Source organism: Delphinus delphis, chromosome 5 (assembly GCF_949987515.2).
Source record: "Delphinus delphis chromosome 5, mDelDel1.2, whole genome shotgun sequence".
Classification (NCBI taxonomy): Eukaryota; Metazoa; Chordata; class Mammalia; order Artiodactyla; family Delphinidae; genus Delphinus; species Delphinus delphis.
Window position 1 is genome coordinate 43,528,859 of NC_082687.1, and position 17,239 is coordinate 43,546,097.

The 17,239-nt window shown below is 35.4% G+C and overlaps 1 protein-coding gene across 2 annotated transcripts in view; it reads left to right on the forward strand.

The window, feature by feature from the left end:
* ANTXR2 (ANTXR cell adhesion molecule 2) overlaps nucleotides 1-17,239 on the forward strand; it is a 165,678-nt gene that overhangs the window by 116,959 nt on the left and 31,480 nt on the right. The window contains exon 17 of one of the 2 annotated variants that reach the window (XM_060012293.1): nucleotides 4,643-6,654. The exons of the other annotated variant lie outside the window; for it this stretch is intronic. Within the exon in view, the coding sequence (XP_059868276.1) occupies nucleotides 4,643-4,675 (33 nt within the window). The 3' untranslated portion in view covers nucleotides 4,676-6,654. Of the gene's footprint in view, nucleotides 1-4,642; nucleotides 6,655-17,239 lie in introns of those variants that run through there. 2 annotated transcript variants of the gene reach the window in all.

Here is a 17,239-nt window from a genome sequence, read left to right on the forward strand (position 1 = left end):
AAAAAGAATGGGGAAGACATTATTCTTCTGAAAAACTTGCAGGCAATAGGAGAATTAAATGTTTATTTAAGTAATAAACTACAAATTGTATGTTTGTATGGTTCCATATTCCACTGTTGCAAACCTAATCATTGGGAATTAAACAGATTGAACCTTGAAATGACTAAGCAGCCTTTCCTTAAAATTCTTATTTTCTCCCCACTGTGGCTATTCCACTCATGTTTGTCAGGTTTATCTCCCTTTACTATTAAATCTATGTTATTATTCCGTGATACTTTTCAGTGTGAAACTACAACTAACTGTATTAATTGTGAGTATTTTGGCTAGGGAGGCTGTGAAAAAATGGCTTGCAGTTCTTCCAGGGGAAATCTTCCAAAAGCAGATAAGGCTTAAAGCTTCAGAATTATGATTTCGGAATTATATTTCAAATTCTCCATGTATTTGGGCAAAATGAAAATATCTGTAATGAAACTATACAACACACTAAATTAATTTTTACAAGTATATCTTACTTCTGATGACTGTGAACTAAATTTCAGTAGCAAGTTATAGCCAGTGACTTAAATATTATTGTCTACAAATTTAAAATCACAAATTTGGTTTTGAGATATATTATGTTTACTCTTTTTTTTTTTTTTACAAAAGTTTATTCTTAAATGTACAATAGGTTCCAAGACAACACTTCATTCTAGCTATAGGTGGCAACAGATGTTATGGCAGGGAATCCAGATGTTTAATCCAGATGTTTAAACAGGAATGGAACTAAGGATTATCATTGCCTCAGGCACAAGGAACAGCTCGAGTTTCTTTTGCTCCTCCTTCTGTTTCTGCTTGAATGCCTTATCTCGTCCATCTCCTTGGCTTGCTTCTTGGGCTGCTTCAGGGGCTTCTTCTTGCCACCTCCGGGACTATGTTTACTCTTTACAGCAGTGCTTTCTTCCTTTTATGATTAGCTTTAAATATAAATAAGATAAAACATGAAAATGAAATAGCATTTCTTTATCCACCTATTTATTTTTGCACACTGGAATTATTGGAGAGACAATGCAAAAATCTGCATGTATCAAGAGTTTAAATTTTCATTTATAGGCAGTGGAGAACCAGTAAAGTTTTGGAGCTGGGTAGTAACATGACCAAATGAAATTTGGGATAGGAATGGAGATAATATGTGTTTTTCTGTACAATTTTACCTGGTATCAATGCTTTTATATTTATATCTAGTCTTTCATCATGAGTTGCAAAAAGAATCATATGAAAATGATGATATAGTAAGCCTGATGGATTGTCAAGTGGTTAAGTGGTTTCTTGGATAAAATAACACATTTTGCTATTAGAAATCCCATTTTTTTTGAACACCAACTTAGGTTTATTAGCTAAAAAAAATAGAGATTCATGGCTTCATGTTTTTTTCCTGATTTGTCAGGGGCCTAAGGATCTTCCTTGCTTCTTAGGAACATTTAGATAGGTAACTGAAGCTCAGACTGGCAGTACAGAGGTACGTGAATGCATGTATTTATTCACATGTGCATGCATGTGTCAGGGTTGTTTATGTGTCTGATGGGGTGAAAGCACGGCATTGTGCTTGTTGAGAGCACTCATAATTTCAGGAAAGAGGGGACACTTTCTCCTCATGGGAAAGACTTAGGACTCAAATCCAGCTAACAGTCATTGAGCACCTACTATGTCTTAGGTATGTTCAGTTAGGTGTGGTCAACTCTTAGTGCTAAGAGTTAGGTGTCATTTTATTCCCATTTTATAGGTGAAGAATACGAGACTCAGAGAAATTTAGTGCATTTGCCAAGGTTACACTGCTGAAAAATAACAGAGCCTAGATTCAAACCCAGGTTTTATTTATTTCCAGTCCAGTGAGTGCCCCATCGTGCTATGTCATCATTGTCCAGTGCGGCACTTTATTCTTCTCCCTGTTCAGTCAGTAACTGAGTGCATTAGGGCTTTTATACAAGTAGAGAAGTGCTTTCTAAATTTCCAGCTTTGAATCTGATTCTCTTGGGGCCCAAATGATCAATTTTTATCTCTGTCTGTATCCATAAATTGTTTTAGCATGTACAGTTGAAATTCATTCCACAGCTGGTTGAATCTGCAGATATAGAAATCGTGGGTAGGGAGGACCAACTGCTTTGCCATTTCATATAAAGGACTTGAACATCAGTGGATTGTGGTGTCCTCATGGATCTTGGAACCAATCCCCTGTGGATACTGAGGGCAGAGGGACAACTGTATTCAGAATGCATGCATATTACCCTATTATTTATATATATATATATACACATACTTTTAAAAATAATTTAACTTCGTATGCATCTATAAATAAAAGATAATATTTAGAAGTGGCAGTAAATTCCACAGAAAATTCATGAGCTGTGTGGAATAAGGAACTTCTGCATCATAAAGGACCTCAGAAGTTATGTAATGTAATGCCTTCTTATACTGCAACTTACACCGCCACCTCAATTCTGGGCTCCGAAAGGAAGAGCATGGTCAAAGGCACAGATGGATGAAATAGTTTGTATGTTCCATGAATTGCAAGTAGTTTTCTAGGAGGTAAGTTATGGGATGAAGGCAGAATTACAGCAGTTCCTAAAGCCCTTGCTGGCATATTAGAAAGATCACTACATTAAGAGTCAGATGTGTGATCTCTATACTGTCATTGATTAGCTTGAAACCTGGCACAAATTTCCTCATCTCTCTGGTCCTCAGTTTTCTCATTTGTATTTAGAGAAATAAGTGATCACAAAGATACCTTTGAATTCTTGTCTTTTTATGTAATTCCAATCAAGGCAGCTCCATGAAGATGGGACTTTTCCTGTCATGCTCACTAGGATAACCCCAGGACCTTGTGCACTGGCTCTCAGACAGTAGGCTATAATAATCTTTGAGGAATGAAACAATTTTATGTAGGTTGAATGTTTTGGTCCATTGTTTACAAATCTGTTTAAATTAATTCATACTTTTTTAGTAATTAGACATTTCATGAGGCCATCAATAATTAATAAATACATATAAACATTTTACAAGTTACTGTAAGAATTAAAAATGGCATATATCCCTCAATATTCTGAAATACGCTTGAATAACTATAACAACACTATGATTCTAGATCCATAATGGATATATTACTACTATTATGCTTTAAATAAATTGAAAATAACTGCATTTGGAAGAAAGTAAAGGGGATACGTATTTAAGAGAGTAGCATAATTAAATTTTATGCCAGTTTTCTGTCTATATATAAGACTTGTCTATTTCTTGCTGCTTCTTTCAGAAAAGAGAAGATATTAATATGTGATTTTGGATTAGCTCCATTGTCATTTTGATATGTTGCCTTGTTTGATATGCTGCCTTGTGTCACAACTGCAAAATAATTTAAACACAAAGTTTCTTTTATTTAATACTATTATAAGCATTGAAGTACTAATGTGTTCTTGTCATTAAATATATATAGCTACATGGAACTGCTCTCCCCGTGGGTCATTCGGAAATTGATTTTCTAACTTGGGCTAACAATAGTGGACAAATGTTAAATGAAAATCAATCACTTTGATTTAAATCAACTAAATATACTCCTTTTATTAAGTGATCTTTTTCCCTACAGCTAACTAGATGACAAATTACATTTGTGGTAACCTCTAGCCTTTGAATGCTTTTAACTTAAACCTCTAAGGACAATGGTTTGATTGTATATAGTTTTATTCTTTTTTAAAAATAAATTTATTTTTATTTATTTATTTTTGGCTGCGTTGGATTTTCGCTGCTGCATGCAGGCTTTCTCTAGTTGCGGTGAGCAGGGGCTACTCTTGTGGTACGCAGGCTTCTCATTGCTGTGGTTTCTCTTGTTGCGGAGCACGGGCTCTAGGCGTGCGGGCTTCAGTAGTTGTGGCATGTGGGCTCAGTAGTTGTGGCTCTCGGGCTCTAGAGCACAGGCTCAATAGTTGTGGCACACGGGCTTAGTTGCTCCACGGCATGTGGGATCCTCCCGGACCAGGGCTTGAACCTATGTTCCCTGCATTGGCCAGCGGACTCTCAACCACTGCACCAGGGAAGCCCCATAGTTTTATTCTTATATTAGAATTATCTTACTCTTGATTAGTTAGATAAAAGTATTTTTAGATATTATTTATAAATAGAAAAATTCTGTATTAATATTATTTAAACAATAAATTGTTAGACCTTTAATATTTCAAATCTATATCAGAAATATTTCATTACGAATACAATGTAAATAGAAATAGCAATATGTTATTGGGAAATACAAGAATCTAGCAAGACATGGAAACACAGTTATCTTTAACTTCATTTTTACAACTAGAAAAGATAAAAATCAGGAAAGACCCCAGTGTAACATATACCTTAGATAACTGCATTCATGTGACAGTGTCAGGATCCAGAACTGTGATGACCAGTGTAGAAAGTCAAAACTTGAAGAATATACTTAACTTAAAAATTAAAAATATAGTTCCATGGAAGTCAGTGTACACTGTCGTCATTGATAATATCATCATCAGTAATGAAAAACCAGCATAATCACTAAAGCAGCAGCTATGTGCCAGGCACTGTACTAATGACCTTACATGTGTTACTGTAATTCTCAAAACAACTCACTTTCCTTATCTCCATTTTATAGATAAGGAAACTGAGGATCAGAAAGGACAAGTAAGTTGCCAGCATCACACAGAGAGGTGGTGAGTGAGTGTTATTAACTTTGAACTTTAAATAGGTTATAGGAAAATTAGTGCACTATTTAATTATGCTTTATGTCTTAAAACTAATTTGCCAATTATACAGATAATGCACCGCAGTTCAGAATTGTGCTTTAGTTGTAGTTTATAGACCCTTGCACTGAACTGAGAAAGTTATAAGAATGAAATTAAATTGCAAAGTCAAACATAGAAATAGGAATTAATAGTCAACTATTTAAATAACATAGGAATCATTAATGACTATTTAAATACAAAATATCCAGAACATAAATGTTAAGTATTTTACTCACGTTTTTGTAAATATTGGGGTCAGAAAATTATCTGTAGATTTATTTGGGGGCACCTACAGACATTATGCAGGGGCCAAGGTTTAGGAACAATTATAAAACATATAGTTTCTTTTAAAAAAAGGAATAAAATATAATTAGTGGTAGAAAATATATTGACAGGTTATTCTTAATATAAAACTTTAAAAATTTGATTTTTATTTCTAATCTATAAAATCAAACTAAAAAGAAAAGTTCCATCCAGAGGCTAAGATTATGACACAATTCCAAGTTATGTTTTCCAAATGTGCTTCATATCAAAACTCATATTCACTATAGAAAGGTCATAATTTTTAGATTAGGATACTGTTGGCACAGTCAAATAATTTATTGTTTAGAATTCCTCTTAATATCTAGTTTTCAGACTATTTCATCATCATTTGCGACTTCAATTAAATTTATATTGAATTTACTGTTTATTTCCTCGATCATTCTCTCTTGCTCAAGCTCTCGTTTTGATCTACGAAGCAACTGATTCCACTTGTCAAATTTAGCCCTTGATCTAGCTGCAAATAGCGTGCCCCAAATCATCCCAAAAAAGCCCACTGAAATGGTTTTTAAAGTGTCTTCTCAGGTACATTAGTGAAAATTGAAGCAAACAGGCTTCCAGCCGTTACTTTTAAGACAAATCACTAGCGTGTAAGTAGAGGGAACTGAAGGTTGAACTTCTGTAGGTTGATGGCCCACAGTGTAAGTGGTCCTTATGTTCCTTTCACTTCACATGGGGAGGCCAGGGTTTCCTTATCATAAAGCTGCTTTGATCAGGCATCCTGAAAGACTTTCATTGTCATGACATGCTGACATTGTCATTATTACTGTTGCTGTTGTTATTTTGCCGAGAAAATACCTTTTTACCAAATTGCAAGAAATAATATTTCTCTTATTTCCAAGGTATCATTCTCTGTACTCCCTCTCATATAAAAATACTAATATCAAAATTAATAGTAATGATAAGACAAATTTATGTAACTGAAGGCATAAGAATAATATCCACATAAACTATGTTTCAAAGCTTAAGTTACTATATTTTTAGTAAACAGTTCTTCTAATTCTTTACAAACATTTACTGATTTGTTTTTGAAATCTTTTTAGGAATAGGAAATGGGGAAAACACTGGAATAATGAATGGCATTAATGAAATTGTAATATATGGCCTATAAGATTGCAGGTGAATATCTCTTTGAATTTAAAAATTATTAATGCTAGAATTTTTCTTTTTGGTGTGTTGGAAAACATGCATTTAAACACATTTCTGACTTTTGTCTTTTCTGAATTTTTGGTTGAAATGTTTTTAGTAAAATTAGACTGAAAGGAAAATGAAATATAATCTTGTTAATAGTCTCTTTTTATCTGAATTAAGAGAAACATTTTAAAAAATTTAATGATGACTAGATAGTCCCTAACCTTCTAGAAATTTATGATCTATTTGGGGCAGAGGATAAAGTAAAGCTTCAAACATTATAATTCAAAGCAGAGCAAGCAAATTTCAGCTAAAAAGAAAAAGTAAAGCCAATTGTACAATCTGGATGGATTCTAATTTCTAATCCAATTCCCTACCATTGTAAGGCCTTGAAATCTAAGGTAGTGCTGCTTTTGATAAATACCGTATTTGAAGAATGAATATTTTTGCTTTATGTTAATTCTTAGTAATGCATACACAAAGGTATTACAGATAATATATACTATATATGAATACATCAAAGAATGGTATAAATATATATAATTGCATATGTACATATATATATATCCACAATTATAATTCCACTTCAAACAAATGGTAGTTTGAAAAAATGAGGTGAGGCATAAAAATAAAATTAATATTTTTTTCTTGAGAACCCTGTATTTTTAAGCAGTCTTTGAGACCCCAAAATAGTTAGTACATAGTCTTCCATAAATTTTTAATCTATTCAAAGGACCCAGAATACATATATAGAAAATAAAATAATGAAATATTTAAGTATCAACTCAAGGCAGTAACAAGAGATGGAGCAAATGTGTTGCCTAATTAACTTCCAAATGAACAGTCTAGACATTAATTGCTATTTGAGTTATCAGGGAAGAGCACTTCAGACAAGGGGGTAAGATGACAGTTTACAGAGGAAGAAAGATTTGAATTAACCTTGAAGGATTTGTATAGGTAGAGAAGGCAGAAAAGTTCACATTTGTTCCAGGACAGTGGCTCAACTATTTGTTTTAATCACTTCCAAGCTACAAGTGGGAAAATAATGGGGAATAAATCTACATCATATCCATTTCTGAGGGATCTAGTATATTGGACTCACATTTAGCAATCAATATCCAGCAAATATTTCACTGTACTGTTTCTCAAGCTTTTAGGCTTTTGCCCTACCAGACAAATCATTTTATTGAATTTTGTTTTCTAGTCCTGTATTAGGACCTCATGAAAACATTTTTTTAAAGAGTATTAGCTTCATGGCAGGCAGTATACACGGATAGATTGAAGGAAAGAACAGAAGGCTGAGCTAATGCAGGAACCACTGAGTGAGGGCACCAATCAGGGCAAGGAACAATGAGTTTCCATCGGAATGGGAAACAGTTGAAAAAGGGCCTCTAACCGGACTTGATTACTAAGGGGAGCTAGATGTGTGGCAGGGAGAATAAGTAGAAGAGAGAGCACCTGGGGATGGTGCCCTGGAATTGAGCTTGAAGAAAAAGTTGGAAATGCTCAGGAGAAAGTAAGAAATATTGGGTTTTGGGGAAAAAAAAAATCACACCTGGACATGAAGACTGGAGAGGCTCCTTAGATAATTGAAACTGTGTTTAAGAGACTGAGGATAAGTTTTCTCCTACTTTAGTACTGGGTATTTTTTCTTGTGGATCAAAATTAACATCTAATTTTAAAATTAGAATTAGCATCCCAACCTCTCATTGGCATATATTCTTATTTTCCAATTCTTTGTCATTTTTGATAATATGAAATATGCAGAAACTGAAGGACTGTTGGAATAATCTACGATGGAGGGTGGGTCAGCAGAGGGAATGAGAAAAAATGGAGAAGAAGAAATATTAGCTTTGGTTTGTAAAATTCTGAAGCTATTAACTTGCTCCAGCTATTTTCATCAGCTTAATTCTCTCAAGAGATGTAGTTTTTTTTTTCTCCTAAGGTAGTAGGATTTTCACAAGTCGACAGGGAATAACTGAGAGATGAGGGTCTGTGGTCTCTTGTGAACCATTGTATCTGGAAATAAAGTGTTAAAGAATAATGTGAATGATGATATTGGATGTTTTGAAAGGAATGGTTCAAATAGTAACTACTTAAGTCTTAAATAAACTAGGGAAAGAGTATAAGTAAAGATATGATACAGGAATTTTTGGCTATTTTCTACAGCTGTTACTAAGATTGATGATCCAACAGAGTCTTAGGATGACTGTTTAGTTTAGAAGAATGTGAACAGGTACTGAATAAAATAATGAATATTGAGTAATCTTTTTAAGAGTAGAAGTTTTCTAGTAGTTGGAATCATGCATATTCAAAGAGGACAGCGGTGGTATGATAGCTGTTCTAGTCCTTTCCTAATCCTAAAATTTTGAATATAGTCATCAGTTATGTGCCTTATTTTTTAAATATCAGACCATAATTCATAAATTTTACTATTTGTAAATTGATGTATTTTCAGCAAATCTTTGTAGGAATGATACACATTCACTAACAGAAAGCATTTAGATTCGACCAACTCGTTCAGTGGCTTAGGAAATAACCAAAACTTATCCCGTACCTTCAATGTATCAGCTATGTTGCATTCATTTTTCACTATAGTCCTCATAAAAAGTAAATTCTCCATTATGCACATAGGATGTTAAAAAAGGTTAAACAGCTGGCAAGCAGTAAAGTTTAAACTCAGTTTGATGATACCAAAGTTTTCATTTACATTACACTGGAGTTAGTGACTTGTAAAGATATAATCTACCAAGAAGTAAATTCTTGGGGCATTGAGGGCACTGAGAGTTTATGTGCATGTTTTTGTGTGTATATTATTTATATATTTTAACCTGCAGTATTGGCTTGTGCTTTCCCAGGAAGGACCTCCTTAGAGATAGGGATTATGGCAGGATGGTCACCCACCTGGGACGGTGACAGCTGCTGCAGCTGAATCCAGCCCTTGTCATCATTAATGACCTGCATTTGACACTTTATCCCAGCCATCCTTGTTTAGTGTACAATGTATTGCATTAGAATAATTACTACCTGTCATCCTCTATTTCACAGGCAGCTCTTAGTCATCTCAGACATGTAAGTGTCATGTGATAATATACCAAACCCTTCTTAGCTCCTGTGTTCTCATCCTGTTTCTGGATACCTGTGTCCTCTGTCTTTCCTTTTTTCTCATGATATTCAAAAATATTTTATATCTAAATTGAAACATTTTCATTCTGTCACTCATATGGAAAGGATTCATCTCCTTAGTTTTTAAATACTAGCCAGACATTTATTAAGGGATAATATCTTCTGAACATAAAGCATGGCCAACAGATTTAGAGTCTCTATTCGTCCTGCTAAAAATACCAGAGAGCTAGAATAGAAATCAGAGAAAAGGATAGTAGTGCTGACTCAAAGAAAGGGATGACCAAATCCAAAGGGTATAAATCATATACAGAAGGTATTATAATGCCTTTATTAAAAACATTTTTTAATTTAAAGATCTGAGTTACTTCCAAGGACAATTTCCTCTCTTCCTTCCTTCCTCCCTCCCTCTCTCCCTCTCTCCTTCCTTTCGTTTTTACATTTAAGTTTAAGAGAGACACAGGGGATTCACTAAATTACTGAAATGGAAAGGACCTCCATCATGATTTTAAGTCATCATAATATTATTACATATTTATTTGAATGGGTTTAGAAATTCCTTTGTTACAGAGATTGAAGACTGTGACTTTCTTTTTAAAACTTGTATTATCTTTGTTTTGCTTAAAACTCATAGGCATCTGTTTTGGTTTATCTTACTTAGGAGAGTTAATCTAAAATGTGCTTCTGAATTTTTTTGTGTATCTTAATTTGACACTTCAAGAAAACAAAATGTCATGCCTGAAATTTGGAATAACACATGCCTTGTATTCATTATGTAATTTATCCCAGCTTTATTGTCAAAAGACCAGGTTCACTTATCAGCTTTTGAATTTACTGATTGGCCTCAAGCAAATTGTATAACCTCTCTGAATCTTTTTTTTAAACAGGATTTTTCAGCTGAGGCTTTTTATCTGAACCAGAGAACAGGAAAGGTAATTTAAGGAATTATTTTCTCATTCTCCCAAGGATGCTACACAACTAGCATGAAGCTTGGGTGAGAAGTTAGCTTATCATATACAGTGGATGCCTCCAAAGGTCTTAAGGCACTCATAGAACCCCTGTTGAGAAAGGCTAATGAGGATTAATAAAATTCCACTATACATATTTTTGCCACTATTTTTCTCATTAACTGAGAAAAACTTTGGTTTTGTAAGCTAGAGGTGAATGCCATCAACTAGCAATTTATTTTCTTTAGTTCCCAGATTATCTCTCAATGAAGAGGAGATTTCTCTGAAGCTAAAATTAATTTATCAATTATGTACCTTCTGGATAAATTATAACTTTATAGCAATAATGAACAGAGAGGACAGGACAGAAATCTGTTTTTAGATGGGCTTATTCACATATATACTTGTGATATTAAGTTTATGTATACATTATATTAAGTTTGGAAAGCAAACTTTTTTAGAGTTTTGTAATGTTGACTGACAAGATACTTAACAGTAGATAGTAATTATTGTGTGTGCCTATACATATTTGCCATAAGTTGTATCATCACTCAAAAGTGACCTTGTTAGGTGAGGGGGAGAGCAAGAGACATACAGTGCCTCTTGAGAGCAAGTGGAGTGATGCGTATCAGGAGAAGACACTAAAGATTTATTGTCGGTGGCAAAGGAAACACAGACCTCTGCTTGTGCAATAAGTATTTTTGACATCGCCCACAGTAAAAGGTGATTGGAAGCTGTAGGTTAGAAAATGTTCTGCTGGAGCAAAATAATAAACATTTTTATGTTGTTGTTTGTATTTTGAGCTTGTCTTGCTATTTAGTCCCTGTAGCACTTAAAACATGAATGATGGTCATGCCAAACAAATCCCTGTTGTAAATAGGACCTTGCTACCCACATAATCAGATTTACCTAATTGAACCAATATGCAAGAGCAGATTTGGTTATGAGAAGAGGTAGCAATGCAGAGCAACATAATTATTATTTCTTCTTCCAATTTCATATTTTGCTTATGAGCACTCTCTTCCCTATTTACATATGCTAGTTTAAAATAAGACAAATGTGGACAGCCACATGTAAAAGAAGGAAATTAGAAGATTCTCTAACGCCATGTGCAAGAAAATAAACTCAAAATGGATTAAAGACCTAAATGTAAGACCAGAAACTATAGAACTCCTAGAGGAAAACATAGAACACTCTTTGACATAAACCATAGCAGTATATTTTTGGATCTGTCTCCTAAAGCAAAGTAAATAAAAGCAAAATAAACAAATGGGCCTAATTATATTTAAAAGTTTTTGCACAGCAAAGGGAACCATCGACAAAATGAAAAAGCCTACTGAATGGGAGAAAATATTTGCAAATGATATGACAAATAAGGGGTTAATATCCAACATATATAAGCAACTCATACAACTCAACATCAAAAAAAAAAACCAGACATTCCAATTTAAAAATGGGCAGAAGAACTGAATAGACATTTTTCCAAAGAGGAAATGCAGATGGCCAACAGGCACATGAAAAGATACTCAACATTGCTAATCATCAGGGAAATGCAAATCAAAACCACAATGAGATATCACTTCACACCTGTCAGAATGGCTATCATCAAAAAGTACACAAATAACAAATGTTGGTGAGAATGTAGAGAAAAGGGAACCCTTGTACACTGTTGGTGGGATGTAAATTAGTGCAGCCACTGTGAAGAACAGTATGGATGTTTCTCAAAAAACTGAAAATGGAACTACCATGTGACCCAGCAATTCCACTCCTGGGTATATATCTGAAAAAAACCAAAAACTAATTCAAAAAAGATACATGCACCCCTGTGTTCATAAAAGCATTGTTTACAATTGCCAAGGCGTGGAAGCAACCTAAGTGTCCATCAACAGATGAATGAATAAAGAAGATGTGGTATATATATATACAATGGAATACTACACAGCCATAAAAAAGAATGAAATTTTGCCCTTTGCAGCAACATGGATGGACTTGGAGGGGTATTATGCTAAGTGAAATAAGTCGGACAGAGAAAGACAAATCCTGTATGATATCACCTATATGTGGAATCTAAAAAATACAGCAAATTAGCTAATATAACAAAAAAGAAGCAGACTCACAGATATAAAGAACAAACTAGTGGTTACAGTGGGGAGATGGAAGGGGCAATATAGGGGTAGGGGATTAAGAGGTACAAACTACTATGTATAAAATAAATAAGGTACAAGGATATATTGTACAACATGGGGAATAGAGCCAACATTTTATAATAACTGTAAAGGGAGTATAACCTTTAAAAACTGTGAATCACTGTATTGTGCACACCTGTAACTTATATAATATTATACGTGGACTATACTTCAATAAAATTTTTAAAATAAAATTAAGAAAAATAAGACAAATGTGAATAATCCACTTAGCCTGAAATTTGGAGAGAGGAGAACAATTCTAATTGGAAGAACTGCTTAACCCTAGGGTAGCTGTTCTTAGTGGTCTTAAGACAGCCCCATCGGGCTGAGAAGTAGGGATTACAATTCAGTTGTTATAGTTGGTTCCCATTTGTTTCTGGCAGAAGAAGTAGGCATCTTACATATAGAAGAGGCTCATAGCAATTTGGAATATTATCTATGTGAGTATATAAATTTTCACTTTACTGAGAAAAGAGATAAAGCATTGTGCCCTTTTTATTGTATATGATATCTAAATCCTAAGGTGTTAGGATAGGACTTTAGTTGATAGGACATAAACTATCTGGTATAGATCTTCAGGTAGCATTAATCATCCTAAAAAAGTACATGCCTTCAATTAATTAAAAAACAAAAACAGGGAGGGTTTTGTGCTTACTACCTATTGTCATTCTTCTTTTTTAAATTTTGGACAGTTCGTGAGAACTGTAGGAAAGCTGTATTTCCTCTGAAGTTTCCATGGGAACAGAATAGGGCAACCCACATTCGATGACTGACTGAATGTGGGCTTGACAACTTGAAGCTCCAGAAATCCCCATGGAGTTGGTTGAGGCCTCTGTTGAAACTGCAACACAAAACAAATTCACACTTTGCCCAGTCCTACTCTCTTCACAGAAATAGGGGTTGTTTCTGAAAGCACTCCTCAATAAACATTTTGCACACAAATATTCATCTTAGTCTGTTCACAGGGGCACATGACCTAACTGACTTATGATACCTGGGTTCCATTCCTGATTGTACTCTTTACTCTGTGCCCTTAAGCACATTCTTAGGCTCTCTAAAACTCATTTTCCTTTTTTTTTTTTCTTTTGCGGTACGCGGACCTCTCACTGTTGTGGCCTCTCCCGTTGCGGAGCACAGGCTTCGGACGCGCAGGCTCAGCGGCCATGGCTCACGGGCCCAGCCGCTCCGCGGCATGTGGGATCTTCCAGGACCGGGGCACGAACCCGTGTCCCCTGCATCGGCAGGCAGACTCTCAACCACTTCGCCACCAGTGAAACCCCCATTTTTTAATATTAAAAAAGAAAATTATTTTATAATACCACTTACCACACAGTGTAACTGAAGATTAAATGAGATAGTAAAGCACATAGCCCAGTAATTGAAACCCAGAAAGTTTTTAATAAATATTTGCTATCATATACTTATTATATTTCCAAAGTTAGCAATCTTTTCTTCTCAGTTTCCTCCTCACTCTACATTTTACCACTTTATATATTCTGCTCTAGGAGAGAATAAATTTAAATTAGGCTCTAGTTTGTGTAATTCAGATCTTTTATGACTGCATGGGGCTCCTTCATCCATTCTCCTTCTATCAGAAGTATGATGGCTAAACCTTTTGGAGAAGTGCCAAGTGAGCACCACAAAGCCCATCTGCCAAGTGAGCACCACAAAGCCCATCTGAATGGCCATAATGCAAATGGATCTAATGAAAACTGAATATGTTGGTTTCAACTTGTATTGAGGATCTCAAATCTGTGGAGGGTAGGTTTATTAAGACAAAACATAAAATTGCCTCTGTGGCATTATTTTATGTCATATAAATACCCTGCTTCATTTTTGTGAAGATTGTATGAGTTAATACATGAGCAAATGCTCGATAAATGTTAACAAATATTTGAGCCATTAATAACAGTACATGGGAAATCAGTGCATTAATTCCAAAGAAATGATGTAAGATGGATGATGATTGATTTAAAAATCTGGAAGCTGGAATTGTAATGGAAATTTTGAGGAATATGATTATTCCATCTTGAGGTTAACTACTACTATATAAAGAAACTTTGGGGTATATTCCTAAAAAAGGAATTTCCAGATTGGACTTTTGTACATATTACTTAATGTACTAAGTTGTCTTCTCAATCTCCACCTATTTGCCTTCTCACCTTTACCTTCCGTGGGTGATTCTCTGTAGGAGAAATGTGGCGGAGGGCTGAGGGAACCTCACACTCATCATTGAAGTAGCCCTAGTGTGGACAAGTCTGTCTCCACCAAAGCCACTTGAAACTAAGCCCAGATTCGTGAGTTAAATAATTCGGGTAATGTTTGAAAAAACAACAATGATCTGTTTGAAAAGCACTTATGCTTGATTTTACCAAGTTTAAGAATAGAAAATAGTGGTGTTACTAGGCAATTACAAAACAACTCTGTAATTTTAACTAAACTTCTTTACCTTCCTATTGGCAGGAATCACTCTACCGCAACCTCAAGCCCTAGGGAGAAAACACTCGGCTAAGAAGGAAGGAGAATCAAAGGGGCAGGAGACTCTGGCAGCAGGGGTGGACATGCTTAATGTATTTAAAAGATTAATAGACTATTGAAATTAAAATTGCCAACACAAAGCATGTTGTACTAAACTCAGGAATATATGTGTAACAACCGTGCAGGCTACAGCTTAGGCCAATGGCTAGCTTTTATATTGTGACAGACATAGCGTAGGGCTTTTTTAAAATTCTGAAGTCTGAAAGAAATACCTTTTATTTGTCACACAAATTAGAAATATACACTTAAGTACAAGAACTCATATTCACGTTTTTTTTCCTCCTAAGTAGTACAGTACATCATTTTTTTGGCGTGGTGCCAGAATACAATACTGTAAAAATTTGAACCTTTTTTTCCTACTGCAGCAGTTTAAAATGGTCGTGTGATTTAGTGGTTTTAATGAGTATAAGAGTAGTAATGATTCCTATATATAATACAATATATTAACCACCATGGATAACAAAGTAGCAATACTTAAGGTAATGCACTTCTTTTTCAGCATTATTCAAATTTTTCTATAGGGACTGAATTGCGTATAGAGAGCTTGGCATGAAACTGCAGAAGCATTTTGGATACACTTAATGGGCTTGAATCGTAGAGCTCTCTTCTCTTTCCTGCTTTTACGTTGCTGTTCTGCAGCTCACAAAGATATCCTCCGGAGTAAAATATTCTGTAATTTGTATGAGTAGCACTACTGGTGAGGTTAGGCTTTCCCAGCCTCTAGCAGGTTTTAATTAACTTGATTCAAACTCAGAAGTGAATGACACTCTGCCTTCAGACTTAGCAAGAGAACTTGCCATTTCGTTCAGTGTTCTTTCCTTCTGACCATCTCTGTCTAAATGGGCGGTAGTAATGTTTATAACCAACCTCATGAAAGCTTTGCAAAGAGTTGAAATAGCAAATTCCTAAAAAAGAAGGAATGGATAAGGTAGTCATTTATTAGTAAAAACTAGAATAAAATAGTAACCAGATGTCAAAATATCATTTCTTGTTTTCATTGAAAAGCAATGAAGTATTCAAAAATATTAGGGTGCTTCAGGGCTTCCCTGGTGGCGCAGTGGTTGAGAGTCCGCCTGCCGATGCAGGGGACGCGGGTTCGTGCCCCTGTCTGGGAAGATCCCATATGCTGTAGAGCGGCTGGGCCCTCAGCAGCGACAGGCTGCTGAGCCTGCGCGTCCAGAGCCTGTGCTCCGCCATGGGAGAGGCCACAACAGTGAGAGGCCCGCGTACCGCAAAAACAAAAACAAAAACAAAAACAAAAATATTAGGGTGCTTTAAAGACACCAGCACAGTGCTAGGTAGCATGGTTGATGTTCAGTACAAATATTTGGCTCCATATTAATTGCTTAATTGCTCCACTTAATTGCTCAAGTTGTACTTTGTCAGTGACACAGCATTTGATGATCTCTTTATTTGTGGTTTAGATAATGAAACAGAAATCTGTTGTTTGAGAATGGCACAATCCAGGCAGTATCTCTATCAGGGTAGATATTAGTTGCAAATTAGAGTTGCAAAACAGTGGCCCAAGTGAGTGGCAGAAAAGTCACTTGCAGATAGACAATTTTCTGCAAATATACTATAGTAAGAATTTCAATAAACATACATCCAAAGGCATATAATCAGAAACTGGCTGCCCTAGCCTAAACTTTTATGGATATTGCAAACAATCTTCCAGAGAATTTCTTCTTCTGCCTTGTTTTTTTTTTTTTTTTTGCGGTACGCGGGCCTCTCACTGTTGTGGCCCCTCCCGTTGTGGAGCACAGGCTCCGGACGCGCAGGCTCAGCGACCATGGCTCACAGGCCCCGCGGCTCCGCAGTATGTGGGATCCTCCCAGACCGGGGCACGAACCCGTGTCCCCTGCATCGGCAGGCGGACTCTCAACCACTGCGCCACCGGGGAGGCCCTTCTGCCTTGTTTTGTGCTATTTTAGATGGTTATATGAGATTGGTTTTCAAGGAATTTTTGAGCCAAATCTGAATCTTTTGAGGTTTTCCTGTTACTGGTGATTGCCTCATTAAGAAACTGAAATGGGCACTTAGTTTTCTTAATGCTACTGTTGAGGCTATAGTGAGTGATTCCCATTCTTTATAACTGAATTAAAAGATTAATTAAATGTATGGGTGTTTTTAAGCTGTATAAAATTAGGGCTCATTCATTTATTAATCTCTTAAGAATAAAGCAGAAATAATTATCACTAATACATTTTTCCTTCTTTCTAAC